The sequence below is a fragment of the Cucumis melo genome, chromosome 11, assembly GCF_025177605.1.
Source record: "Cucumis melo cultivar AY chromosome 11, USDA_Cmelo_AY_1.0, whole genome shotgun sequence".
NCBI classification, from domain to species: Eukaryota; Viridiplantae; Streptophyta; class Magnoliopsida; order Cucurbitales; family Cucurbitaceae; genus Cucumis; species Cucumis melo.
The window spans coordinates 29,507,174-29,534,575 of NC_066867.1; the positions used below are offsets into that span (position 1 = coordinate 29,507,174).

Consider the following 27,402-nt stretch of genomic DNA (forward strand, 5'->3'; position numbering starts at 1 on the left):
AATTTCATACAAACAAAAAATTCATACACTCATGTTTGTATCACTCAAGATTCAAATAATTAATTTATCTCAAACGATCTACGTACAACCCGAATACATACCCAAAAACCTCTCATACACAATAAAACACACATAATTAAATAGATAACATATGAAAAATTGTTAGTTGGTCGATCTTTTTGAAAGATTTAAAAATTTTAATTAGTAAAATAGAATGAATTAGTAAACAAAAGCTTAGTTCGATTTACACAAATAATAAATTTCAAGATCAAATTCTTTAAATTTGTAATAAAAAATTAAACTTGGATCCGTCTAGAGATAAAAGAACAAACAAATTTAGAAATTCAAATCTCAATGGATCCAAATAGAATAATCATAAAAATGGTTTTGTAACTAAAATGAGATATAGGGTTTATGACAGAACAACAAATTTAAAGGTTCAGGGGTACCCTCCCGCCATGCAAGTGTCCCAAAAGAGCTTATCTTCCATTTCATTCATATTCCGAATCACACCCACATCATCACTCGACTCTTCTTCTTCTTCCTCCTCCTCTTCTTCGTAACCATACTTCAGCGCTGCCCCGCTCCGCCGCCTTCCGCCGTCACCAATCAAACAAATGTCTTGATCAAGATCTCTATCACCATTATCCCCATCGTCTTGGAAATCAAGGGCTCTCAAATCATCAATAGAAAAATCATTATTATTGCAACTGCAGGAGCAAGCATCCTCCTGATCATCATCATCCACAGCAGACTCTAATTCATGAGGATGAGACAATAATTTATCAACCTCAGAATCTGCACTATCTTCCCATAGGAAAAATGAAGAAGCATCTTTGATTTGGTCCATATATGATGGGATATTGATTATTATTATTATAAATAAATAAAAATCAATTTTGGTGGTTTATTATAAGGAATAAACAAAGAAAAAGAATTGGGTCTTTTTTTTCTAGCTTTTGGTTTTTGGGAGGTGGGGTTAGTTGAGTTGTGATTGTGGGGAAAATTTTAAATTATTGTGCATGTTTTTATAGTGTGTTTTTGCATAAATGGAAGGGATTTAAATGTAAATGTGGGTGACAAGAACTACATTAATTATAGTTTTATATATAATTTTTAAATTTTATTTTATATGTGTATGTATATATATATATATATATTTGGTTATGGAGATTTGTGGGTTTTGAAAAAAGGTGGTAGGTTGGGATATATTGCTTCACATTTTAATTTGATGGTGGGTTTCATGTCACCTATCCACTCCATTTGTCTTTTCAGCACAGGGGGAGGGTTTTTTTCTTTTAAATCCTATCGTTAATTAGAGTTTTTTGCCCTTCTAAAAATAAAATCCGAGAGAGCTTTGGAAGCAACCAAAAAAAAATCGGTTATTATAATCCTAAGTTGTCGTGATTGAATTATAATTTATTAGTTTACCTTTAGGGTATAGATTATTTTAGTTTAAATTATAATTGTATCTGTTTGAGGGATAAACTATTTTAATTTTAAAAAAATATAGTTGCAAATAGCAAATAATTATTGATTGTAGTTAATTAGAGATTATAAAATAGTCCTTGTCCCAAACATTCCCTAAGATACTAAGGTGTGGTGTTTGATTTCCATTTTGTTTTAAGGGTTTTGTTTCTTGAAAATTAGTAGGTTTATTTTCTCTCAATTTATTTTATTGATTTGCATCGTTTTTAATTACAAGAATTAGGGTGTGTTTGGATGGACTTTTTAAGTGTTTAGATAATTGTGTATGTAAGTGCAAACAAATACTTAGAAGATCAATCTAAACGGTTCCTTAGATCTTTATCCAAGTTTCAAAAACAAAAACAATATTAATTTTTGTTTTCAAATTTTCAAATCGATCTTGGTTTCTTAAACTATTAGAGTAGATAATAAGTAGAATTAGAAGTGGAATCAGTGTTTATAAACTTAATTTTCAAAGGTAAAAATAAATAAATTGATAAGACTAAATGATTGTCAAATAGGTCCAATATTACATATATAGTAGTCTTTTTATGTAGCTCTTATCAGTTCCACACTACTTAGAAGCACATGAGTAAGTTCGAATATGGCTTTATTACTATCATTTGTTAGACCGATCTACATATAAAATTATACTCTCAACTTCGAACATAAACTCCTATGACTTTGGTTTTATCCAAAACATATCATATCAATAATACTTATTTATATACTTAATCCTTCTCCTACATATGTTGCAATCTGGTCACATTCTCAACCTAAGGCATTTATTACCTATTGATTAGGTCTATAGGTTATATCCCAATTCCTATCTAATAGAGATGGAAGGTAGAGGCTAACTCTTCAAAACATAAATTAAAAAAATATCAATAATTAAAATTCTAATATGGATAGTAGAGTTCATATTATTGTTTTGGGAATCCTAACCCATTGGAACTTTCACCTCTTTAATATGGTAGAGGGAGCTAGATTGTTGAAAGTCTTTCGTTATAAAACATAAATGCATACTTCTCTTTCTTTTTACCAATTCAAAAGTTAACATGATATTAAAATACTAATCATTTATCATCGTTAATTATCAACTTAATTATAGTTCAATTCATTAAATTAATTAGTATATTTAAAATCAAGATATTAGAAAATTAGTTCATCGAACGGTTGAACTTTCACAAAATTAAATTAATTAATTAATTAAATTTATATCTTAATTTTCCAACATCAATAACTTCTACTTAAATGGTTGATGTTGACTTTATCATCGATGGAACTCAAATTTTCCTAATTCATCATAAAACCTAATGAGAAATTAAGCTAATAAATGATTAGCCTCATGAGTTGTTTGTTTGATGTCAAATCAAAGAAAAGTATATATATACTTAGGTGTTATATGCGTCTGTTTTTGTGCAATTTAAAAAATTGGTATCTTAAAATAGCCACACCGGCAAGATTTTGATTTTTTTTTTTAAATTAACTTTTTAATTGTATTATATTAGTATTATTTTGTTACACGAGATAAAGCATGAGATTAGGTGCGGCCAAAATGGAGAAAATAAGATAATAGAGTAATTTTACGAATAATAATTAAATATATAGCAACGTTTTTAAAAAAATTACGAATATGATAAAATCTATCATCAGAAAGATTTCTATCACTAGTAGACTCTTGTTGTCTATCTATGATAGATCAATATCAACAATATAATCTATCCAATATTGATTTATCAATTGATAAGACTCTACAAATTTTGCTAATCGTTTTTTAAAATTTTTTACTATATATGTTAATATTTTGAATCTAATAATTATATTTGCACTCGTCTGAAACTAAATTTTTCAAAACCAGAACGGTGTAAACTCATCTAAAAAACTAAAAGGAAAAAATGTTTTTAAAAAGAAAAAATAAAGTCAAGAAATGGACATTTGATCTCTAAAATCTCCCAAGTTCTTTATTTGTTAAAAAAGATTCTTTTGGTTAATTATTAAATGGTTACAAATTTCAAACAAACATCTTAGGTTTGCCGACGATGACACTTCCATAGAGTCGTTGCACTCTCGATTTCTTTCCATTCAATAACTTTGAATTTTCTTCTCTTTTTTTTTTTTTCTTTTTAACTTAAAAGCTTCTATTACAATTAAATTAAAATAAAATAAAAAGTGTTTTGTTTCGAATCTAATTTTTATTGTATTGGTCTCTAAATTTCAAAAACATTATCTTTTTACCACTTAAAAGTTATTGAGTTTAACATTTTGACCCTTTTTTTTGTTGTCATTTTTTATTCATTCTAAAATTGTGAGTTTTTTTTTTCTTTCTCCCTCTACTTTTTTGTTCTTTTATAATGTAATTTCATAATATAACTATTTGTATATTTAATTAATATTATTTGTTCTACTAAACAAATAACAATCTACTAAAATATTTACTTCATTTATTTTTACTATTGAAAATTTATTAACTATCAGTTATTTATACAAATTATTTATTAATTAGCTAATGATATCTTAATATTTGATTAGTAAATGTAAATGGAAATTTTATTTTCAATAATTTTAATTGATTATTTCTTTCTTTTTTATAATCGAATAATTATTTAATGGAATTAGTTTTATTCTATCCTTCATTATCGACCTATTTTATTTTAAAATATGTTTCTGATTTTTCTTGTTAGCATATATAGTATCTTATTCTCTTTTTTTTTTTCTTAAATTAATTTTTGCATGTTATTTGTTGAAATATAATTAAAGTCAATTTAACTCCACTTGATGGGCAAAAGTGTCCATTTTTCTATTTTTTACGATTTTCTATCAATCAATTTCATGCAAATAAGATTTATAATTAATAATAATAAACTCTGCTTACTAAAATTGAATAGTTGGACGTAATAAAATAATTATTATGTACTTTGCTTCATTCATTTTAGTGATAAAAATTTACTAAATTAATATAATCAAAAAATACTAATTTTAAAAAAGATTTTTTCAAAAATAGAAAAAATTGACGGGCTATTCACACTCTACATAACAAAACCGCTAAAAGACAAATTTTATTACATTTTATCTTTTCTATGAAGTGTACATATTTCATCTGACGTTCTATTTTTTACAATCTCCTTTTTGAAATACTAATTAAATAATGTTAGTATTAGTTTTAAATTTATTTTAGTATTTGTTAGCTTAAATTAGTATAAAAACAATAATTTTAGGATTAGTTATTCTAATGAAAATTATTTTAAATAACAAAATTTATTGAAAATATTTACAAATACAGTAAAATTTTAATTTCTAATATCGTGATAAATCTAGATAGTCGTCTATTAAAGTCTATAAACAAGGTGATAATTATTTAATGTGATAATATTTGAAAATATTTGTATTCATCTTGTTACTTAAAAATATCTTTTGTTTTTTTAATTAGTATATGTATTAATTTTTAATAGCACTCATCGTTTGATTATCCCATTAAAGTTACTCTTTCATTGATTAACTAATCAATTAAAAGTTATTTGTGGTTACCGTAATTAATTTTACAAAATAAATACATACCCTCCAATTTTGATAACACTCTAATGTATAACAAAACACAACAATTTTCTATTTCCAAACAATCTTATTTTTTATTATATCTATTTTGAATTTTGAGTTTAATTCTCATATGATCCACAAATTTCAGTATTTTACTTTCCCTAGATCTTTTTTTCTAATACAAACTTTGATATTACAATGTGAAATCTTTAAATTATTAATAGTGATGTAGAATTAGTAAAAACTAATTAATTATAATTATCAATTGTTTTTTTGTTATTCAATACAACATTAAAACAACTTTAATATACATATTTAATTTCAATTATTCCAATTCCACTTGAAAACATCCTTTTTTTATAGTAATAATGAAACTATGTCAACCAACCCATAGGCCTACCACAATCAAAATCCACAATCCACACCCAATTGTCCTTAAAAAGCAATATCATTACTAATGACAACAATTCAATCAAAACCTAATCGAAACGATTTTATGTTGGGATCATTTTTTTGGTTGAATATAAATTATCCTCTTGAACCATTTTTGTTCGTTGATTAGTAATTGAGTGAATACCAAACTCTAACCAACTTCTAGAATCAACAAAGGCCTCAAATTGGGTGACAAAATTCACACTTTGACCTTTTAAATTCCCTCTTGGTGAACTAATTTCTCAAACTCTACTTTTCTTTCAAATTCCCTAAAATTGATAAAAATCCCCACAATCCTAGGATTGTTTTTAAGCACTTGAAAAAAAAGTTGATCCAAACAAACTTAGAATATAATATAGCAATTATTTAGTCTAAGACTCGAATCCACTTGGTATCACATAGGATTTCTGTTAATAATTGCATTACAAAGACCAAAAGTGAGATTTCATAATAAATTCAAGATTGAAGACAAAATGTTTGAAAGTACCCACAAAAAAAAGTAGATTTGGATTAGTGTGAAAGGTTGACTAAATTAAGATTCAGAAGCATTATTAGAACACGAACTTTCTTTTTTCTTTCACCTAAGAAATATTTTCAACTATGGTGTACTGATCAACATAGTCAAAATCATTGGTAGTTTTGAGTCAAAAGTAGAACAACCAAAGGACTATCGTCCAAGAGGCATGATGAGTTCAAGAGAATAAGAATGACAGTCCTAAATATGGGATTATGATTCTCTAATATGGTTTCGAACTATATGGAAAAGAGAGAGAGAGAGATTGCTAATGAATTGAATTATCATACCTTCAGCTCGGTGATATCATTCAATTTTAAAATGGAAACAATCATAAGTAAACTTCCAATGTCATAAAGAAACTAGCTTATTAGTTGAAACTTTAAAACCTGTGCTTGCTTATCGCTCAATCTGATTCCCCCGTAATCATTTTTCTCTACCTGCAAAACCGATCAGAAGAAACCGCTAAATAGTTTGGTCTCAAAGCTTTGGTAAGAAGAGAATTCTTGCCTACCGATGTAACAAACATAGTTGATTGCCGTGTTACAAAACGCCTGTTGAGTTATGTTTTACTTTGGCACACTTATGAACGTTCAGGCTTTAAATTGATACACGTATGAAAATTTAGGTTTTAAATTAATACAATTTTTAGTTTAAGGTTCAAATTCATACGACCCCAAAAGTTCAAAAGTATAAATTGATATTTTCCGAAAAAGTTTAAATGGGTTAGAGCCACCAAACTACTATGTCCATTTATAAGCAACCACTTAACCTCACAATATTTTTTAATAAAAAAACTTGTCAATTTGTGATATCTTAAGAGAGTCCAAGGAACAAAATCCTGATAACGCTATTACGGATGTACCAATAAAATATAGATACCGAAGATATTTTTGTAAATCAAATATTTATAAAAATTATTTAAATCAAGAACCAAGTTGTTTTTACTTCCACACAAAGTTATTGATCTTCTTTAGTGTATTGAATATTTTCATATTGTGATAATAGAGACTTCTCTTTTATGTTTTCTGGGAACTCTTATCTAAAATTTTAGAGATATCAATCTTAATCTTTAATATTGATATTGATATCAAACTTTCTTAATTATGAATATGTCTATCATCGTATCCTTGTGTAGGTCTATGGGTTTTGACCTCATTTTTCAATACTCTCTTTGTTTCTCTTACGACATTGACCACTAGGTCAACCCCAATATTTTCTGTATAGAGTATTGGATATACACGGGACGCCGATTTGTATATCCAATACTCTTGGTGCTCTAAAGTTTGGGGGTTCAGTCATACGACACTGCCATGCTTTTTTGTTAATCCTCCAGGGTATTATTTGGTTCATGTAGATTCCCTCCTCTTTACCTAATTTTACTAAGACATAGTTGAGGTTTAAGTTGAGTGACATGTCCAAGATGATTAATTTTGAGACTAATAAGATGTCAATTCCCGTTTTCACAAGTCAAAACTATTAAATAAGCCTATACTAAACTAAAGAGAGATAATTATAGTAAATTGTGTAGTAGTTGGTTAATAACGGTGAACAAGACATTAGAGGGTTATCCAAGAGCTGAGCACATTGATGGCTTGGATGAGTAACGGCTTTAATGTTAGCTTAGCTTGAATAGGTAACAGCTGATCACAAGTTTGATAGTCCCTTGGAAGTACAAAGGTCGTCTAAGTTCCAATTTCGAAATGGTCAACATATATAACTGTTAAGCTACAGCTGAAGAAAGGTACAAACTTGATCCTACCTTAAGCATCAAAGTGTAATTGGCTTGACACCACATCAGTATCCATTTTTGCAAGGTTTTGGGGCCATTTCTCCTTCAAAATACAAGTCTACTGTTGGTATGATTTTTGGCATCTACACAAATTATTTTCCTAATAAATTTGCAATGAACTTTTAACACATCCCTCCGATTCCTAAACTCAAACCTCGACCGATATATTTTGATTTTCTTGCTACAAGACTGACACTGTTAGTTTTGTTTAAATTTTTTTGTAGTTTTCTGTATATGACAGGCAATCCAAGAAATATCACCCAAGCACCTAAAATCCATTGTCTAAGCAGTGTTGGCCGACGTTTGGTTTCCTAAGGTATAAAGTAGGTGTGTAAGTGGCTCGGTTTGGATTCGTTTCTTAGAAATTCAAAACCAAACCAATTAATTTGTTAAGGATCTGTGGAAAACCAGAATCCAACCGGGCAAATGAGAAATTGTGCGACCCAAACCACTCAGATGGCAATTTGGTCTGGCTTGATTCTCTAGAGGGAGGCACAAAGGTAGCGTGACAAGAGGTACCGTGCATATGCAGAAAAGAGGGGAAATGGAACAGGCACGAGAAAGGAGGGGGGAGGAGGAGAACTCCGTAAATACAATAAAATCCTGTGCTATCCTGATATCAAACTCACTTCTTCAAGCATGCAGGCACGCCTACACGTACACCTAGCTGCAATATTTTTTGTTCAAACTATTGACATTTATTATATATAGCATATATTGGTAGGTTGGATTTACCAACTTGTTTTTAAGGTCTAAACCAAATCCGACCGAAATTTTTCAGCTTTATATATTTCCAACCCAAAACCATTAAATCAACTGGTTTCAACCCAAACAGACGAGCAAGTTTGGTTGGTTTAGACAATTTTTCCGTGCACCCCTAGTATAAAGTGAAAAACTAATTTGTACAATTTCGATAGATTTTTCTTAGTCTCTATGCATGCTGCTTGATTTCTACTGTTTTTGTCAAGTGGCCGATTTAAAACATGATATAATTATGTCAAAGCATGGACATAGGCGCCTATTTACCTTTCTATATGATCAGTTCTATGTTGTATTATGCTGATTATGAAGATGGAATGATGATGTTACCTTGCAAATCTCAGCTACTCCAGTTTAGCAGTTGAAGCATTAGTTGTCTTGCCTGGCCTCGGCAGCAGCATCGCCGTTCCTCCAAGGATTGAGGGCTTCTCTAATTGCTTGAGCCTCAGGCGAGTTTTCCCAAGCCAGCCTCTCTGATTCTATAACTGTTACTTTATCATCTGTACCAAAGCCAAAATAGAGTGAAAATCGTTTACCAAACAACAGACCACCAAATAAAGAAACTGACTTAAATAGAGCAATTGAATCAATACTTGAACTTTTTTGGGGTTAAGAAACAAAATTTATTTTCATTAACAAAGTAGAGAATACAAAATACGGGGAAATGCTCCACTGGGTTACAAAAAAGAGGCCCAACTAGTGTAGATCTGACTTAGGCTATAATTCAGAAAGAAAAAAAAGGACCAAGTAGAACAATCCCAAAAAATAACTCTTCAAAACCAAGGCCTCCAAAGATCCAAAGAAGAGCAAAAACGCCATTGAACCAGAAGATATTCACCTAGGTCATAAGCTAAGGATAAGATAGGCCTCTGATAATTCTTTCTTTTTTTTTTTTTCCTTTTCAACGAGAATCATAACTTTCAATAAATTAATCCGGGAATAGGATGAAGAGGAACACAGTATTTTCATCTATCCTCCTCTTGGATCATTATGTGTGCTGTTTTATAAAGCCGTAGCCCTCCTAGGCGCACCTCGCATAGAAAGGCAAGGCTCCAAAATAATGATTACCTTTTGTGAAGCCCCAAGGCTCAAAAGTCAAACCCATGGGCCTTGAGGCTTTTTTATTGTTTTTTGAATAGTTGCAAATGTAACAATTATATTCAAAATAATTAAGTATATAGCAACATTTTAAAAAAATTGCAAATATAGCAAAATTTGTCAAAATCTATCCATGATAGGAGTCTAATAAACCATGTAACAAATGTTGGTCTATCACTGATAACCCATAAGAGTCTATCAACGATAGAAGTATCACTGATAGACTTTGTTATATTTGCAATTTTTTTAAAATTTTGCTACATACTTAATAATTATTCTAAAAATGACTACCTATTCTAATTACCCTAAAAACTAATAATAATTAGGGGGTTTCTTCTTTATTAACTATAAAAATCAAAGTCACTAAGTCTAAATGCAAAATTCCTTATGTTTAAAGATTTTTTTCATATTTCTACTCCAACCATGTTTTCTCATCTTTATGTAAAGAAGGCGCACTTTTCATTGCGCCTTAAGCTTCAGAAAACATTGCAGGTGTGAATATAGTGCCGAATATCAAGGTCATTTACTTTATATTCATTTATTTTTACATTGTCACTCTGCATCCCTATTTTGGCTAATTACACTGGAGGCTTATTGTTGATCTTTAATGTTCCTTAACAACGTTTTGCACATAAAACACAACAACTTGCACTCAACTCAACTTATTTACTTCTTGATATCTATCTAACACCAAAATCAAACGTTAGTTCAGATTTATTGGAAGCAATAATTCTTCAAACTACTTGAACATAAAAGTTGTAAGAATCTACCCAACCTCAAAACACCGATAGACCCAAAAGCTTAATCTAATGTACGTGAACACTGTACCAGTCATTATAATACCATCTTAAATAACTAGCCGACCCAAAAACTTGAAGATGGTGGACGATGACAAATTTAATATTACCTAACACTCAAAACCCTAAACCCTAAAAAATAACTATTGACAAACCTCCAATTCTCGTAGGGAATCAATTTGCTACGATTTATTGAAAGACAGATAAAAATAAATTAAGACGAAGAAGCCAATATCAAAAGTAATTCAATTAAATACAGGAAACAAAATGAATTAACAATGATGAACTGAGGAATAGAGAGGAAAAAGGATGGTTCTCACACAGAAGCCCGTTTTAATCATGAACAATTCCATGGAAGCTCCAATCAAAGCCGAAACTGTCCCAATCTTCACATACCAACCTAGAAACTTCATTTCAACTGAAAATCCAAACCAAAAAAAAAAAAAGAGAATGATATTAAAATAATTACGAATTCATTAATCTTTTCCAAAAGAACAAAGATGGTTTCAGCTTTGAAGTTTCAGAGCTACTTACGAAGCTCAAGCTGTGGAACTTACCTTCAACGTCCTGCGGCTTCAGGGGAAAAAAAATGTTAATTCTCCGTTCTCGGACATCATTTTGATCCTATGATTTATAAGCTAAAGCGGCGGCGTTTGGAACAGGCCCAACTAATCTGGCCCATTAGCCCAATACGTATCAAGGCCTGATATCATTTTAATTACAATCAACGCCACATCTTCATCCTTCACCTTTCCCCTCACCTTCATAGTTCTAGGATTAGTCGACCCCACCATCTAATTAATGGATAGCTCTATGTTCAAATTCTCCGCTACTCCTACTTTAATAGCATTCTCATCTACCACTTCTTCTCCTCCATCTTTCAGAATGATCTCAAACTCTTCTCCATTCTCCCGTACTACCAACATTCTTAACTCCTTGTATTCTTTAGCTTTACAACGATGGTCAGCATGATATTTCTCTTCACACTTAAAACACAACCCTTTTTTCCTCCTAGCCTGAAATTCAGAAGGTCCTTCTCTTCGATTATCCGGCGTCATGTCATGACTCCTCTAAATGTGATTGTTCTCATTGGAGTATTTTCGTCCCTTCCTTTGTGGTTCCAGAACATCAACTTCGGTCTTCAACCATGGGCTGAACTCATTCATGAAAGTCTCCTCAAGCACCATCATTTGTAAGAATTCTCCTCAAGCACCACCATTTGTAAGAATGCTACCAAATCTATTCTGATACTCCTCCACCATGGGCTGAACTCATTCATGAAAGTCTCCTCAAGCACCATCATTTGTAAGAATTCTCCTCAAGCACCACCATTTGTAAGAATGCTACCAAATCTATTCCGATACTCCTCCACGTGGCTTATTTGATCGTCAAAAACCTGCTTACCAATGCCTACCAACATACCATCCCTGATCGTTTGAAACCTTGTTAGCATCTTTTGCTTCAAATCATCCCAGCTCTTGAAAGCTAATAATAGCCAGAGTTAGATTCTGTTCCATTGAAGATCGGCATTTCCACCTTCTTAAACTTGCTCCTATTAAATGCCTTATCATCCTCATTCTTCTATTCTCCCTTCGAGATCCTTCCAATTCAATCGTTGTAACTGCCTTCTCTCGAATGATTCCTTCGATGTATTTCAGGATCTGTTGTGTTTGCTGTTTCTCCATCTGCGCATTTATATTTTTAATACTCTTCGAAATCAAGGACATATTCTCCTCCATTGTGAGTAGCTTCTTCACTTTTCTTGGTCATCTTCTTACACTTTCCCAGATTCTGAGCAATTCTGATGCTCTGATACCAAATTACAATATTTGATGTAAATAGAAAGCAAAAATAGCACTACTAGGATCTCTATCCTTCCCTAACTGAAGCAAAGATACAATAATCAAATTTAAAACAAAATAAAAGACAGAACAATGTAACAAGAAAACAAGAAAAATTCATAACCAGTGTACTACTCCTAGTGTCTCTCAAGGAGTGAGATAGTCCTTTTGACTTCACCAAAATTTTGCACCAACTGTTTGTGCTATCTCCCGGCCTAAATCTCTCTCCAATCTCAACTAACTGCTGGGCCCACCACTATAGTTTCCTCCTTCAGAATTCTCCTCCAAATCTCTAGCTAACATATCATGTGCCAACTTCCCCTTATTTCTCCTATTGTATGTGAATAATATTGGTGGTTTAACATTTACCCACTTTGTTGTTCACTCTTATTATCATCTGGTCGTCCAAATTGTATTCACACCAAATGTCATTACTATTTTAATTAACAAAAGAAAAACTATTCTATGACTTGTCTCTAGAAAATATAATTTTTTTTTAAAAAAAGTCAAATTTATAGTCAACAAATACAAAAAGGACGAGAGATTGAAAATCTAGTTCATACCAACTAAGCATTATCATTAAACTATTATTCATTAACAAAACTCCAAAAAAAAAAAGAAAAGAAAAGAAAAGAAAGCTTAGACTAATCTCTCTCTCTTTGGAAAATAACTGTCCACACCACGTAATATTCTTTAATCTTTTTCAAAATTTAATTTCACACAATGGAATGTTGGCCCTATATTATGTATGTATGTATGTATATATATAAGTAAAAATATCAATTTTGACCTAAACTTATCATGTATAAATCTTGGATTACAAGCTTCCAATTTTACCAAATTTGTCCCTAAACTTATCTAAGTTTTGCAATTTTAGCATTAGGTTTAATTTTTTAGTTAATTCACCTACTAATTTAAGTTTTAACCACGTAAAATTCTTCATAAATTCATCCATTTCAATAAAATAAAGCTGTTCACACAAAAGAAAATTGACAAACATAGAAATTAACCATTGAATGACATTTTCAAGATTCATAATTTTTTTTAAAAAAATACATTGTTTATAATTCATTAAACAATAACTTATACTTATAGAGGGTTAAAACTGTAGCATATTTTAAATTTCAAGGATAAAATAGCAACACATGTCGAAATAAACACAGCATCGATCCTGAAATTCGAGGTTCGATCTCCTTATCCCATATATTATAAAAAAAAGATTAAAATTAAAATTGCAAAATGCAGTTAATTTTATTTTAGGGTAATTCTGCCTCTCCATATATATACAATTGAATGGTACGTAAAAGGGTGTTAAAAAGACATCATGTGAGCGTGTGGAGCCCCATGCATAGAAAACGAGTACAACTTTTTGGGCTTATTATGGAGAGGTGGGCCCATCATAATTGCTTTCAATTGTACCGTAAAATGGGCCTTTAAGCCCACTTTCCTAGTAAGGTTCCAAGCGAACCAAGCACATCAGACATTCAATCTTCCCAAAAATTCTGTCTCAGGTTACACTTATAATATTCTCATTAAATTTCTCTCTTTTTCAAACATAATAATTAATTAAGAAAAATCCACAAATTTTCCTACTCATTTCACTCTCTTTCTCCTTCTACTCTTGTCTCTATAAAATTTCAGGTTCTTCTTTTGCTATAAGCGTTAGTGGCTTCAACAGAAATGGCAACAGTTCAGCCACTTTCAAATGGGGTTTCTGAGATTACTCAAGAGGTGGGGTTTTTATTAATTTGCTAAATTTTGATTTCTTCTTCTTCTTCTTCTTCTTTGTTTTTTGCATGTGACTTTTGATCCATTTTTGCATTGATTTTTTTGATTAGATTTTCAGCTGTTTTAGAGCTCAGCGATTAACAATGTCGTGTTCTTTCGAGTTCTGTCAGATTGTTGTTTACAATTATTATGAGGAATTAATTATAGTTCATTTTGATTCATTTGAGTGCTAAGGTTTCTTCTAAACAGTTAAATTTTATATTTCCTGAGCTTAATTGAGCTGAGTTGTTGTTGTTATCCTAAACAGGATGTTACGGTTGTCCCATTTTGGGGGAATTTTCTTTATCTTTCTACTGTTGGTACTTTGTAGATCTTGAACAGTGTATCAAGCTCTCTCTCTCTCTCTCTCTCTATTTATATATATATATATACCAAAAAGAATAAAGCTCATGTATATCAACTATAGATCTAGATTGTCTAGATTTTTTGCACAATGTTTAATCGCTAAGCATGGCAAGTCTATCTAATAATCTTGGATACTCTCTTATTTTCATCTTATTTGAATAATTATAAATCTAAACTGAAATAGGGTCTGAATGAATGGATGTTTGGGAAATTTTCAATATGATGCTTCGGCACGTGGGCTTATTCTCGTTCCTGGGCGGGTGACAAAGTGGTGGGATGCCTTTGCCATGGATTGACTCACTTAGGCCTCCCCTCCACAAGAGATTAGTTGAGGTGGCCGCCAGAATATGGCTTGTACTATTGTATTTATGAGAGAGAAATTGTAAAAGTACCTCGAATTTATATTTCGTGATGCTCAGAGGAGTTTGAGTTTGTTGTGCTTGACTTCCTATATAAAACATTAGAAGAATAATGTTACTTTTGCAAGTCCCTTCAGGGGCATCTGATAAAATTGGAACATTACATAGAAGATTAGCATGGCCCCTGCTCAAGGATGGCACGCACAAATCAAGAAATAATGTTATTTTTGCAAACAGCTAGCCAAACATTGAGGTCTTGTTGTCAGGAGTTGATTGGCAGGCATTCGTAGAGTTACTTGGCTGCATTTTTTTTTGGTAAAATAACAAATTTATATTAACATTCCTTGAGGTGAACTTGGGAGTGGATCCATTGACAAATGAAGAACTGGATTACTAAAGATAAGTGAAATATGAAATGCTTTATCTGAGATGTCATTCATATCCTTTCTCTAAAGACTTTTCCTTTGTGAGTTTTTTTTCTCTGTATATTATTGAACTGCTTAGATCGTCAATGCATTTAACTTGAATTTGTATCTGATTGTTTGTTATAAGCAGGAAGACACCGAGATTGTAAAATCTGTAAATGAACAAACTTCAGATACTGGACATAGTAGTAGACGGCCTGATATTTCACTTCAAATACCCCCGAGATCGACAGGCTTTGGTAAAAGCCGTAGTGGAAAAGGTTTACTGCAATCTCAAGGTTCCAACAAAGGTGGTTTATCTCCAGGAAGCTTCTTAAGGGCTTTAAGCTTTAAGAGGAAAGGCATTGCTCCTGAAGGTGAGAAAAGTTCACTCCTAAGTTCAGACCCAAAGACAACTGCTGAAAGTTCGATATCGACAATTGCTTCAGCCTTTTCGTGGAAAAAGTCCACCTCTCTCCCAGTAACTCCTGCATCAAACTTGTCCCCCTTGATTCCCCTCCCCGCCACAACTAGTACGGTCGTTGAAAAGCCAATCCCACATGTGAGTTATCTCTGTTACAAAGTTCCATTGAGTTTCGTCATACAAAAACCCATTAAGTTTTTAATTACATAACTCGTTGGATAAGGCCGCAATTGTACGACCTATAAAACAAATCTCGTTCATTCAAGTAAGGTCGTTACTTGTTACTTAACTCCTTTCAACCACAGTGAAAAATGTTTACTACAATGCTACTTTACAAGATCTGTAACTTTGTCTTTCTTTTCTTATCTCCAACAGAAAGAAGCAGTGCGTGCAGTTTCGAGATCTCTATCTGTGCCCGTAAGAAATATCGTTATAGTACGATCTACATCTTTTGCTACCCCTAGGGCAATTTCTGAGGCCAGTGCCAGTTCTGGTATAAGTCCAAAAACCCTACTATTAGTTCACTTTACCCTTTTTGCTTTGCATCCCATAGAATCTGAGGCATGGTTTTATTACATATTACAGTTTTTTTGTATAGTATATATTAGATCCTTTAAGTTTTTAATAATTATAGTATTGGTCATGTGAGTGATTTTCATATTTAATCTTTTGAATCAAGTATTTATTTTCACCATAAAAGGGTGATGCATGAATTTTGAAAAGATATTTCATATTTTTCTTTTATGAGGCTGTCACTAGAATTTTTAATTAGTTCATTTTCTAATCCCAACCAAAATAGTATGGTCAAGTCATGTAAAATGGGTAAGTTTTCAATTTTACCGGCGAACATTGTCTATTTCATAAAAATAAAAATAGAGGATATATTTAAATTAACAAAATGTGCTTTAATGTCACATCATTATTTAGTTAGATAAGGATTTGAATAGAAAAGAAGGTTAAATACGAGTTTAGTCTTGAACTACAAGGTTTGTGTCTATTTGATCCCAGACTTTCAAAGTGTGGAATAGGTCCCTAAATGTTTAATTTTTATGTCTAATGGAACCTTCTGCAATCAATTTTGAATATGATAAATTCGTGAATTTCAAAATTTTCAAAAGTTCACGGGTTAAATCAATAATTTGAAAGTTCAATGACCAAATAGATACAAACTTCAAAGGTCATGGACTAAATTTGTAAGTTAACCAAAAAAGAAATTGATGTCGAAAATAATGAGACCAAAACTTTTGAAAGATTAGAGCCTAATTCTGAAGTTTACACGAACATTAGGGATGATTATATATTGAACCTTATGCAAATTTTTACATGTGACAGATCAGGCTGGTTCTGTTACCTTAGAAAATGATGATGAAGAAATTCCTGAAGAGGAAGCAGTTTGTAGAATCTGTCTCGATCCATGTGAAGAAGAAAACACTCTTAAAATGGAATGCAGTTGCAAAGGAGCCCTTAGGCTTGTACATAAAGATTGTGCAATAGAATGGTTTAGTATAAGAGGAAGCAAGGTGTGTGAAGTTTGTAGGCAGGAAGTACAGAATTTACCCGTCACACTACTCCGCATTCCAACCACTGCTCAACAGGACGGAAGACAGTTGCAAAATCAACTGACGTTTCGTTCACGGACAATAAGGTATTACAGCAGCTTGTCATGATTTGGCTTTTTAATGAAGGATTCTGTTATTCAACCAAACCATTTCTGATTTTAACGACGTTTGAAAACTTCCCTCTCGTTTACCATTTTTCATCTATCATACTTGGCCGAAACTGTACTAATTTCTGTGTATGTTGCAGTGTTTGGCAAGACTTTGTGGTGCTCGTTTTAATCAGCACAATATGCTATTTCTTCTTCCTTGAGCAGCTCCTGGTATGCCATTTGCTACGGAAGAGGAAATTGTTTGAATTTCTTTCAACTTGAACTTCTTTAGGATTTATATGGATTCTTTTTTGCTTGATATTCTCCACATCGTGTTTGGTTTTCAATATTGTTCAATTGAACTAATAATATTGTGTTTTTGCCTTCTGATTGTTTGTTTTAGATTCACGACTTGAAGACTCAAGCTATTGTTTATGCTGCACCTTTTGCACTGGTGTTTGGTCTCACGTCATCGATATTCTCTGTCATCCTCGGTATAGATTTCTGTAAAACTTTAGGCTTCGCTTGAGAACTGTATTTTTAAATTGATAAACACGACTCTTTCTTATAGTTTCTCTAGTCTTATTACCTAATATTTGAAAATGTTCTAGAAAAAAAAAGCCAAATTTTGAAAACTAGAAAGTATTTTTTTCTTTTTGAAATTTGACTTAGAATTCAAATGTGTCTTTTAAGTTTGATGAAAAAACTTACCACAAAATTATGAGGAAATCGACATAATTTTTTAGAACAGAGAACCAAAACCAGCTGGTTATTAAACTGAACCTTAAACATTTTCTTTCTTTAATCATTTATGAATCTCAGTATTTGCCTATTTGCATAACTTTGCAGCAATCAGGGAGTACATATGGACTTATGCTGCTCTTGAGTTTGCACTTGTAGCTATTATTCTTCACCTTTTCTATACTTTGGTGAGTAAAATTTTCATGCATTAGACAGCACAATTTTATTCTGATTACTATGAAAAGAAATCCAATCTCAAAGACCAACCCTTTTTTATGAAGGGTTACGCCCATACTCTACGGTAACCGTTAGGCCCCTCATTAAGAAAACATTTGGATAATCGGACATTAGTTTGATTGGTAGCAAGGGGTATTTGAGTAATTAGACATTAAGTTTGTTAGGTATTTTGAGTTATAAAACAGCAGGAGAGCATGGCTAGAGGCGTAGGTATAGAGAATTTGAGTGAGCTTCAGCTCTTTGGGAGAGGATCCTCGGCCCAACCAGCGGATTAGTTCATTTTTCTTGGTGTTCGTATTGTTTTCTCTGTGCTTCATCTTGTGATTGTTGTGGTTTCCTGCGAGACTTGCTCTGTGAGTTATGGATATTTAGTACTTTTTGGGATTTTTTTGTTTGTAGAAAGAAGAATCCTAACAGCTTCTTTGTATGTGCTCCAAAGCATCAAAGCTAACTCACTAATAAACAAAAACTATTTTAAATCGACCCGAAAAGTTTAGGGCCTATTTTAGGGTTTACATCAGCTCGGTTTGTCAAAACTAAAGAGGAAAAATTCAAATGTGGTTGACTCAAGAAAAGTATTAAGCTTTCTTGTTTTCTAAATTATGTTGACAAACTTTTGGCCTTGTTTGCAGCTGAAACTGAAGGCCATATATGCCATTTTGCTGTCTGCAATCTTGGGTTTTGGTGTGGCTATGAGCTTGAATGCTGTATACATTCATTACTACATTTGGCGAATTCGAATCGCTCAGAATCCCAACCAAGTATGACCGTGTTCCAACCACGATGAGCCCATCTTCTGAAGCTTCGTTATGAAACTTCTAAATTAACAAACACAATCTGATGAGTGAGGAGAAAGATGTTGGTAGATCCCACAAAACATGACAATTTTCAGGCATCTAATGAGCAAATCTAAACATCGTCATCGCTCGGGTTGCAAGTTGCAACTGATGAAGATGAAGGTAGATTACATGTATCAATGAAAAATGTATTCCTACAGGCGCAATATAAATTGCACATTTCTTGTTATTTCTTGTTTCTTTGCAATGTCGTGTAAGAAAAAAGATTAGTGCGTGTAAGAAAAAAAATTAGGACGTGCGAAAGTGATCTTGAAAATAATGATTACAAGTGATTTGTTAAATGCTAAATTCTGAAATTGGATTAATTTTCAATTATGTTTCTAAATTTTGAGAATTTTCCCCTGTATCCTTGGACTTTGAAATTTGTTTGGTTGAAATAAGTTGGATGGATATTAACACGAGCCAACAACTAATGGTAATAATTAAAAGGTACATAATATTATTCATAACATATCTATATAAATTAACGTCTTTTCATTATATAAATTAACGTCTTTTGAAATGAAATTGATGGCAAAACAATATTAATCTTCTCTATAATTGTAAATAATCACATTATGAACTAAAAAAGTATGAATTCCAAACTTAAAGTCACATAAGTTATTATGTAGTCGCATTATTTAGACTAAATGACTCAATCTAAAATATGGTGCTCTTGCAAAACCTTATGACAAGAATAAACAAAAAATGTAACATGTGCATCACCTTCTCTAATAGCCTAAACATTTACATGAAACTATGAAATCTAAAAGATAGGACGCATCAAAACTTATATAATATTACACAGCAACCAACATCTACAAGAAAGAGCATACCCTGACAGAAAATCAATTATTACGGATTGAAGTCATTGACGTTTGGTAATAGGTTGAAACTTATTGCCATCTTTCTTGAGCCATATCGTCGAACGAGTTCTCTTGACGTGATCTACGAAAAGACGATGCCTAATGAATAAGAGAATTCGGTTATATTAGCACACAATCATCAAATGCTTCATTGCTTTTAGGATATTCATCCGATCATTAATACAGATCATTTGGAACAACCTTTTAAGTACTTAAAAAATACTTTTTTGTTAAGTACTTAAAAAAAAACTTTTTTAAACATTTGAAAAAGGTGCTAAATGTTCTGTTTCAAAAGATGTTGAGTAACCAAGATCCATTCAAACTTGTTGAAGCCTAGTTTGAACTAATTCATAACTTCAATGATAAAACTACACTTTAATGGCTAAGAAACAAATTTATGAAGTTTCTAAAACAGAAATTTATAGCGGAAAATTTTTCTTATGCAATTGGCAATTTACCATAGGATAGAGAACCTGACCTTTCAAACTCAAGCTTCTGCGTTACGATCCCATTAAGTAGCAGCTCAGAACTATACACTGCAGCGCCTGCACAAGCGAAGGGGAAGCTTTTCAAATAGGGGGAAAATGCCATAATTTTGATTCCTTGATAGTGATTTCTTTTAAATAAAACTAAACTAAACTAAAATTATTTAAGTTAAAATACTACTTTAGTTCTTGGTTCATTTTAGACTCTATTAACTCAATTTTGGATCATTTTGGTCATTAGGTTCACTTACTTTTAAAAAGTGACTTTGAATCTCTTTTTACAAAGTTTTAAAATAAATTTTGTACTCAATGAAAACCTTTCAGTACAAATTTATGGTTACACTTCAAAATAAGCAAGTAATACTATGCTATGATTTAGATATAAAAAATGAGATAAAAATGAAAATTATGACCAAAATAGTCATTTTTCAAAAGTACATGTCAAAAATGACATTTAAAAGTATAGAGATTCAAATAAACCAAAATCAAACGTATTAAAGTCAAAGTAGTATCCAAACTTATTATTTATTCTTTACCAGTCCTCGTTCATAAATAATCTTTTTAAAAAAATAACAATAAAACGTCTTTGAAATGTAACCCAAATTTAAAAAATACATAGCAGATTTATAGAACTAATTTTTATATTATCATTTTACTATGCTTTCAGGGAAAATCTTGAGAGAAATATTTGAACCAACCTTTTTCAAGAAAAGGCAAGCACGTATTGTAATCTTCTTCACACGACAAAACTAACAAATCATCTGGAATTTGATCATCTTTCAGCATAGACCTCCCGATCCTCTCTACTGCCTGATAACAACAGCCAATCTTAGCAAAAGAATGTGTGAACACGTGCAAGTAGATGAATGCCACGTGAAGCGTCGAAGGAACTCAATGACTTAGCAAGTATACAAAGATATCATCCAACTATACAGATTCGATGATGTGTGTTTGAGATGCCTTAAGCACTTTGGTAATTCTTAGGGACTTTAAAGGATATGCTAAACACATACATGTTGTCATACAAAATAAAAGTTGGAGTGCAATCCCAACAAACGGCAGAAAAAAAAAGCAAATGAATAATAAAAAGCAAAAACATACTTGACCCTTTACCGCCTTGACCAAGCTTGAAATGATGGCTATCCCGGGCTTTGTATTTGGCGTGATCAACACTCGTCGACCCTGTAGCACTAACGATTGTGAAAACTACAGAGGAAAAAATGACAGAAACAGCACATGGTTGAACATTGAAATTGAAATCACCTCTAGAAGAGGACGCTGGCGAGCACACGCCAATGAACCTGGCATGCTAAAGCCAAGTTCCTTCTCCTTTTTGGTGTCTCGTAGGATGTGACTTTTTTCGTCGATGAAGCAGCTTGCCTGTCCACAACTATCAATCCATAGATGTGTCACCACAAGCTTGCCCAGAGCAATGGCTTCTAACATATTCCTCGTACGTACAAATTTATCCGCTATGAAATGTGTTGCCTCAGCCATGGAGGATACCACAGTAACCCCTAGGCGAGTTAACGTCTGAAAGAACATCAATGAGAATAATGAGAATGAGTTATAAGTTGAAATAATCACCTTGCAGCAGGTAAAAGGGTATGAAATCTGAAACTACCTTCTTTTGCTGTTTGATTATGCCCTCATCAAGGTGTTGGCTATACAAGACTCGAACATCATTCATATCTTTTCTCTTTCTTGATTCAGTTGGACAAGATCTCGATACAAGACCCGAAGCAGTTAAATCACGAAGTTCTTTCAAAAGACTTGATTTTGAGAGGTTCTTTTTGCATGATTGTTTGTAATATTCACTGCCCATACAAACAGGTGATACAGCATTTGTAGGTGTCATTAAGTTATCAGGTGTTGTACAAACCGTGACAGATGGTTTGTGCCTTTTACTAGGAGATTCATCTGTCGTAGTCTTTACAACAGAAGAAACTGAACATCCATTGTTCTTTTTATTTAACTGCTGAATGGAATTTGGCCGATAGGAACCTTCAGTGGATAATTGACCATTTATATCAGCGGTAACAGTTCCACTATGAGCTTTTTCTGCACCTGTTCTGCCGACAGTTGGTCTTTTCAAGTTTTTATTTAAAGGAGGTGAAAGAAGACATAATGACGCTCGTGTTTTCTTCACATTACGTGACCTCTTGCGCCTATTCATAGTTTGTCCAAGTAGATCACCAGGCAGACTTGCCTCACCAGCTAACATATCACACAACCCTCGTTCTCCCATGGACTTTTTTGCATTGTTTTTGGCACCTTTTGACTTCATCTTGAGAGTCTTGGATGCTGCCTCTAGAGATGTTCTCCTTGCTTCAAAATCCCTAGTGCCCTGATCACCACTACTTTTCTTGATTAACGAACCTACCTTTGCAACTGACCGGTCACGTCCACTAGATGCAATTTCATCCTTTTTTGATTGATTTACGATCATTGAATGCCTAGTTCGGCATGCAACAGGTGAAAACTCAACAACTTCTCCACGTAAAAGCCGCTTCTGAATCATGTTACATGCATTGTTGAAGTCACAGCCAATGTTTTCATTCCCATTGATTGCATCAGCATCTCTTTTCTTACTTCTGTTTGACAATTTTACAATCTCATTTCCACATGCTTTCATGATAACTCCAGAAAACTTCTGGTTTCTTATCTTGGATTGCATAGGAGCAACCTCGGAACTAGAGCCATGTCCCCTCGAGGATCGTCTCAATTTCAAGCTTGAGTATGACTTTCTAGAAGGAGAACCTCTGAAAGAATCCATTGAACTATTTTCCAAATGTTGATTTGTTTCATTATCAACTAACTTATGGATATTCTCATCATTGAATAATGCTTCCATTGCCTCTGCTGCCATCTGAGTATCAAAACCTACATTAGCGTCTTCTTGTTGATCAGGCTGGATGCCGTTGCCTTGCAACTCTCCCCCACATGGATCACCATCTTTCTCCTTATCCAACGTATAGGATAGATTCTTTTTGCATTCAATATTGGCTTCTCGAGATGGCTCATTATTCCCTTTTCCTTTTCTCAACTCTAGACGAGAATCAGAACAAAATAACCTTGATTTCATATTTTGGGTACTCATAGATGCTTCCTTATCAACGCTCAAGTCTAATTTTCTCCCTTTTGGTTTTCGAGGTTCGGTCAAAAACTCTTCTTTCCTTCTGCGGAAAATATCACCACCTCCTTCATCTTCCCGATTATCATCCCAGTCAAAAACTCTTGATTCTCCAACTACTCTTACACAGTTAACAATGTTAGCCAGATTATACTGTCCTCTTGGATTAGAAACCGACTTTGGTTGCACCATAGCATCCCGTTTATGCATACCTTTACCTAGACCAAATTCCATAGAATTATCTTTAAGAAACTTTTCAACAAAATCAAGAGCGTCGTCTTGTGTTAAATCCCCAGGTTCTTGAGAGTCAACATAGCTTAACCCAGCCAACTGATCACCATCGCCATCACAGGCAGTCAACTGATGTAGGTCAACGTCACTAGCATCAAGCTTTGTGTGAAGATCTCCAAAATCCCCCACAGGGGTATAATCATCTGTAAAAAGCTTTCTCACTGCTGAACTCCCAACCCTGCACTTAACGTTACCTGAATCTCCATCATTCAAATTGGATTGCCCAATACCGTTATGCCGGTCAACAGGATTATCTTTTAAGGATGATTTTTCTTTATCCTTGTCAATTGTAACAGAAGGCCCAGCATCTCCAGTCTTCATGGCAGAACAACGGGCTGCTAAACCAGAGGCACGCAAAGAGGCTGCTCGCAATGAAGAAAGTCGTGTGGGACCTGTAAAGGTGAAAGAAAAGAAAACTGATTTTAGGAATATGTTAGAGAATTGAAAAGAAAACTCAAATGTGATGATTTTTCTCTTTTTTTTGGAAAAGGAAACGAGTTTCTCCATTAATATAATGAAATGAGACTAATGCTCAAAGTACATTAGTATTATACAAAGAGCTTAAATCTCCAAGGGTCAAAGAATCCGGAAACCAAATACACGGACAAACAAAACAAGGGCCAAGAGGTTAACAAATTCCAAAACAGGGCAGAAAAGAAATCAAAACAGCAACTGAAAAAAAAACAATCAATACAAATGAAATGTTGGAAAAGGAAATAAAAGTGCTCCAAAGAACCATAACCATGAGAGAAGTAATCTTTGAAGAGCTTGAAGAAGATGCATCTCAAGAGGACAAGAATGAAAAAACTGAGCTATCTCGAAACCAACCAAAGAACATCTGAACCATAAAAAATCCATTAACTACATGAGCTGACAAGCTGCTGCCATGACTTCTGAAACACAACTAAAGAGCCGCTCTTGAGGGGAATATATCCAAGCCCCAGATGAAAGGCAGGCCATTTGAGGTAACATCTTCTGATGACAGAACTTTCATGAACAGATTACCAAATTCTCGCTCAAGGGTGACTAGTGGAACAGCTTCTTCTTGTTAAAAAAAGCCCCTAAAGCACACCGTCTTCTATCATTTCAATACTTACACTAATAGAAAGCACTTCCATCATGTTTTTCTTTTTAATTCTAATTCCAAAATATCTTCCTTCCAAATAATAAGCTTCTCCAAACACTTCCCAATCTTATTGCTGAAGCTGAAAACTGAAAATTGCCATCAAATCAGGACAACTCTAACAAAGAATGCTGCTGGATATTGCCCCAGAATCAGATAGCAAGCGGCTACCAATGACTTCAGATGGGCTGGAACTTCGCAAAGCTGAGCTTGAGATAAACAATCCAGATTTTGTTGTTCAACTGCCGGTTCTTTTTCACACTGAAACAGAGCATTCAAATCAACTTCTATTGGTTCCTTTGATCTCTGCTTTTCTATTTCATCTGATGATAGAATGAAACAATAATCATTTCCTTCTTCTTTCCTCATTGCACTTGCATCATTCAATTAAGTCTAAAGCTCGCACTCTCATCAATATGATCAATGATGTAAAGTCGCAATAGGAAGATACAGTAGAGATGAGGAAAATAGGAAACTACTGCAGTAATATAGACATAATATTCTGAAAACATAAAATTACTGCAGTAATAACAGAAACCACATAACGAGCACAAAACAAACAAACCAAATTACAGCTTGTTCAAATTCTGATCCAACTGAAAACTTGAAAGCCACAAAAAATACTCATATTTAATACAAATGATCAAAAGAATAATACCTGAGTTACAAAATTTTTCAGGCAATGTATTTGGTAGCACTTCTAAATCTTTCCTCGCATCATATCCAAGAGGAGAGGTCAATTGGCCCTTCTCCTCCACTGATTGATCAAAACTTTGGGCTGATTCATCATCATGTAGATTGTCATCAACATTAATTTCAGTTGTCACTGTTCCTTGATCATCATAAAAATCATCACCAGCCATTTCATCATCAAAATCATTCAATATTTGAGTGTCAAAGTCCATATTCTTTACGCAATCAGGAATGGGATCATCAAGTAGCTGGGTTTCATCACAGACACTCAATATTTGGGTTTCACATGCAATATCAAGAACTTGAGTTTCTTCAAGGGGATTCACTAATTGAGTTTCAAAATCGTCATTTATAGGCTCCACTACTTGAGTTTCAAAATCATCATTTATAGGCTCCACTACTTGAGTTTCTCCAGCAAGATTCACTACTTGAGTTTCAAACTCGTCATCATAAAAATCAACTGTTCCTGAAGAATATGAAGTTTTATCCGTTTCCTCACCTGTGTTACCCAAACCACACGATTAATCAGGTGAAATTATAATAGAGTTTCCATTCGCAGAACAAGATCACTCTACATTACAAGAAACAGTTTGTATTTGATTAAGATAAAAGCTTAAGGGTAAACCCTATCCCATACATGATAATCAAGTGAGTCGATTTCAACCTATCACAATATCGAATCCTTAACTGCAATAAGCTGTGAAACAACAAGTAATCAATAAATCATGAAAAACCAACCAACAAAAGACTCATAATCAAGCCACAGAAATCTAGCAACAATATCCAAATAAAACACTCATTACTAATTGGATCAAATCAAAAGTATATATGGACAAAATTCACAAACGAAGTGAAGTATATAGTATCAAAACAAATCAAAATTTAAATAATCACAACTTCACCACTCAGCATTACTAAAAGACCAGAACTGTAACACGATTCTTTAAAAAATCGAATCCAAAAACTCCATGAACTCAGTCAATCCCAAACCAAAATCATTCAGAATACGAACCTCCGTAAATCACAACAAAAATGCACGGAAACCGAAATCCAACAATCTCAGAAACTCAATGTGTAGAACATCGAAACCAATCTTTCACAAAATCAATCACTTTAAAATGAAGAAAATACAAAATAAATAAATAAACTAATCGATTACCTGAACACGTAGGCAGTGAAAGATAGCCGTCAAATACTTCGGTATCCGTACGATCAATGTCGACGCGATCACTCCGAAAGGGAGCCATTTTCAAAATCTTCTCCGCCGGAAACAGTTTGCCGTCACCGGAGAAGGGAATTCAAAAAAGAGCTTATGGAGAAGGGTCGGAATGTGGCGGGAAGATGAGAGAGACTGCGAGGGTTTTGGAGGGAAAAATAAAGTATGCTTATAGAATGAGGAATCTGATCGTAGCGGTGGGATTTTCACCGAAGAGAAATACGTTAAAAATTTTAAAAAAAAAAAAAAAAAAAATTAAAGTTAAAGTACCCCAAAAAATAAGTAGACAATGTGTTTTTTATTATTATTAAAAATTTGAAAAAGGTACATTGAAAGCCTATTCAGTGAGCCGTTAATCATTGCCATAAAGGTAGCCGGCAGCTCTCAAATTTTAAATGTAATTAATTTAAGTATTTTTAATAATTTTGTAATTTGGGGTTAAATTAAAATGTTATCTTTCCAATTTGGTTGATATACTTTTGATCGTCTCATTTTAGTTGCTTTCAATAAATTTTAAAATTAATTTGTACAGCGAGCTTTTCATTTTAAAAAGAAAATCGGTTTTTATAACAAATT

The 27,402-nt window shown here is 32.9% G+C and overlaps 4 protein-coding genes and 1 non-coding gene across 9 annotated transcripts; 2 read left to right on the forward strand and 3 right to left on the reverse strand.

Annotated features, from left to right (window-relative positions):
- Positions 1-319: 319 nt before the first annotated feature.
- Positions 320-6,379, reverse strand: LOC127151740 (uncharacterized). The gene is made up of 2 exons (XM_051091848.1): positions 6,241-6,379; positions 320-730 (listed from the first exon to the last, which is right to left on the reverse strand). Exons 1-2 carry the CDS (start codon positions 6,283-6,285, stop codon positions 440-442), a joined length of 336 nt encoding a protein of 111 aa, XP_050947805.1. The 5' UTR covers positions 6,286-6,379; the 3' UTR covers positions 320-439.
- LOC127143977 (uncharacterized) lies at positions 6,216-11,163 on the reverse strand. The gene is made up of 5 exons (XM_051079291.1): positions 11,119-11,163; positions 10,954-11,020; positions 10,719-10,814; positions 8,832-9,001; positions 6,216-6,390 (listed from the first exon to the last, which is right to left on the reverse strand). The coding sequence occupies exons 1-4, from the start codon at positions 11,161-11,163 to the stop codon at positions 8,871-8,873; spliced, it is 339 nt and encodes a 112-aa protein (XP_050935248.1). The 3' UTR covers positions 6,216-6,390; positions 8,832-8,870.
- A 2,555-nt stretch (positions 11,164-13,718) lies between these two features.
- On the forward strand, positions 13,719-19,365 carry LOC103497891 (uncharacterized). Of its 4 annotated transcripts, none has more exons than XM_008460279.3 (9): positions 13,719-13,748; positions 13,879-13,968; positions 15,285-15,695; positions 15,933-16,050; positions 16,890-17,202; positions 17,364-17,436; positions 17,609-17,699; positions 18,055-18,134; positions 18,816-19,365. In XM_008460279.3, the coding sequence occupies exons 2-9, from the start codon at positions 13,918-13,920 to the stop codon at positions 18,948-18,950; spliced, it is 1,272 nt and encodes a 423-aa protein (XP_008458501.2). In that variant the 5' UTR covers positions 13,719-13,748; positions 13,879-13,917; the 3' UTR covers positions 18,951-19,365. The 4 variants fall into 4 exon arrangements, with proteins under 4 accessions (XP_008458501.2, XP_008458500.2, XP_008458502.2 ...); XM_008460280.3 differs by lacking the exon at positions 13,719-13,748 and adding an exon at positions 14,555-15,195 and having other exon boundaries at positions 13,802-13,968; XM_051091849.1 differs by lacking the exon at positions 13,719-13,748 and adding an exon at positions 14,555-14,703 and having other exon boundaries at positions 13,802-13,968.
- LOC127144103 (U6 spliceosomal RNA) lies at positions 14,857-14,959 on the forward strand. The gene has a single exon (XR_007815725.1). It is a non-coding gene; the product is annotated as a U6 spliceosomal RNA (small nuclear RNA).
- A 205-nt stretch (positions 19,366-19,570) lies between the features above and the next one.
- On the reverse strand, positions 19,571-27,019 carry LOC103497890 (uncharacterized). 2 transcript variants are annotated; one of them, XM_051091850.1, is made up of 9 exons: positions 26,770-26,999; positions 26,248-26,307; positions 25,576-26,109; positions 21,995-24,186; positions 21,634-21,903; positions 21,472-21,552; positions 21,069-21,180; positions 20,364-20,430; positions 19,571-19,984 (listed from the first exon to the last, which is right to left on the reverse strand). In XM_051091850.1, exons 3-9 carry the CDS (start codon positions 25,820-25,822, stop codon positions 19,888-19,890), a joined length of 3,066 nt encoding a protein of 1,021 aa, XP_050947807.1. In that variant the 5' UTR covers positions 25,823-26,109; positions 26,248-26,307; positions 26,770-26,999; the 3' UTR covers positions 19,571-19,887. The 2 variants fall into 2 exon arrangements, with proteins under 2 accessions (XP_050947807.1, XP_008458498.2); XM_008460276.3 differs by lacking the exon at positions 26,248-26,307 and having other exon boundaries at positions 26,770-27,019.
- Between the last annotated feature and the right edge of the window lie 383 nt (positions 27,020-27,402).

Excerpts from the sequence above, each read along its gene's own strand:
- LOC103497890 (XM_008460276.3), bottom strand. The coding sequence starts at position 26,857 with ATGGCTCCCTTTCGGAGTGATCGCGTCGACATTGATCGTACGGATACC. Across the intron at positions 24,187-25,575 it reads TGAAAAATTTTGTAACTCAG|GTCCCACACGACTTTCTTCA; the intron begins GTATTATTCTTT and ends TCACCTTTACAG. Across the intron at positions 21,181-21,471 it reads TCAAGGCGGTAAAGGGTCAA|GCAGTAGAGAGGATCGGGAG; the intron begins GTATGTTTTTGC and ends TGTTGTTATCAG.
- LOC127143977 (XM_051079291.1), bottom strand. The coding sequence starts at position 11,163 with ATGAAGGTGAGGGGAAAGGTGAAGGATGAAGATGTGGCGTTGATT. Across the intron at positions 10,815-10,953 it reads GAAGCCGCAGGACGTTGAAG|TTGAAATGAAGTTTCTAGGT; the intron begins GTAAGTTCCACA and ends TTGGATTTTCAG. Across the intron at positions 9,002-10,718 it reads CATGATTAAAACGGGCTTCT|ATGATAAAGTAACAGTTATA; the intron begins GTGTGAGAACCA and ends GCTTTGGTACAG.
- LOC103497891 (XM_051091849.1), top strand. The coding sequence starts at position 14,647 with ATGCCTTTGCCATGGATTGACTCACTTAGGCCTCCCCTCCACAAGAGA. Across the intron at positions 16,051-16,889 it reads TGAGGCCAGTGCCAGTTCTG|ATCAGGCTGGTTCTGTTACC; the intron begins GTATAAGTCCAA and ends TACATGTGACAG. Across the intron at positions 17,700-18,054 it reads GATATTCTCTGTCATCCTCG|CAATCAGGGAGTACATATGG; the intron begins GTATAGATTTCT and ends ATAACTTTGCAG.
- LOC127151740 (XM_051091848.1), bottom strand. The coding sequence starts at position 6,285 with ATGATTGTTTCCATTTTAAAATTGAATGATATCACCGAGCTGAAG. Across the intron at positions 731-6,240 it reads ATGATATCACCGAGCTGAAG|GAGGATGCTTGCTCCTGCAG; the intron begins GTATGATAATTC and ends GATGATGATCAG.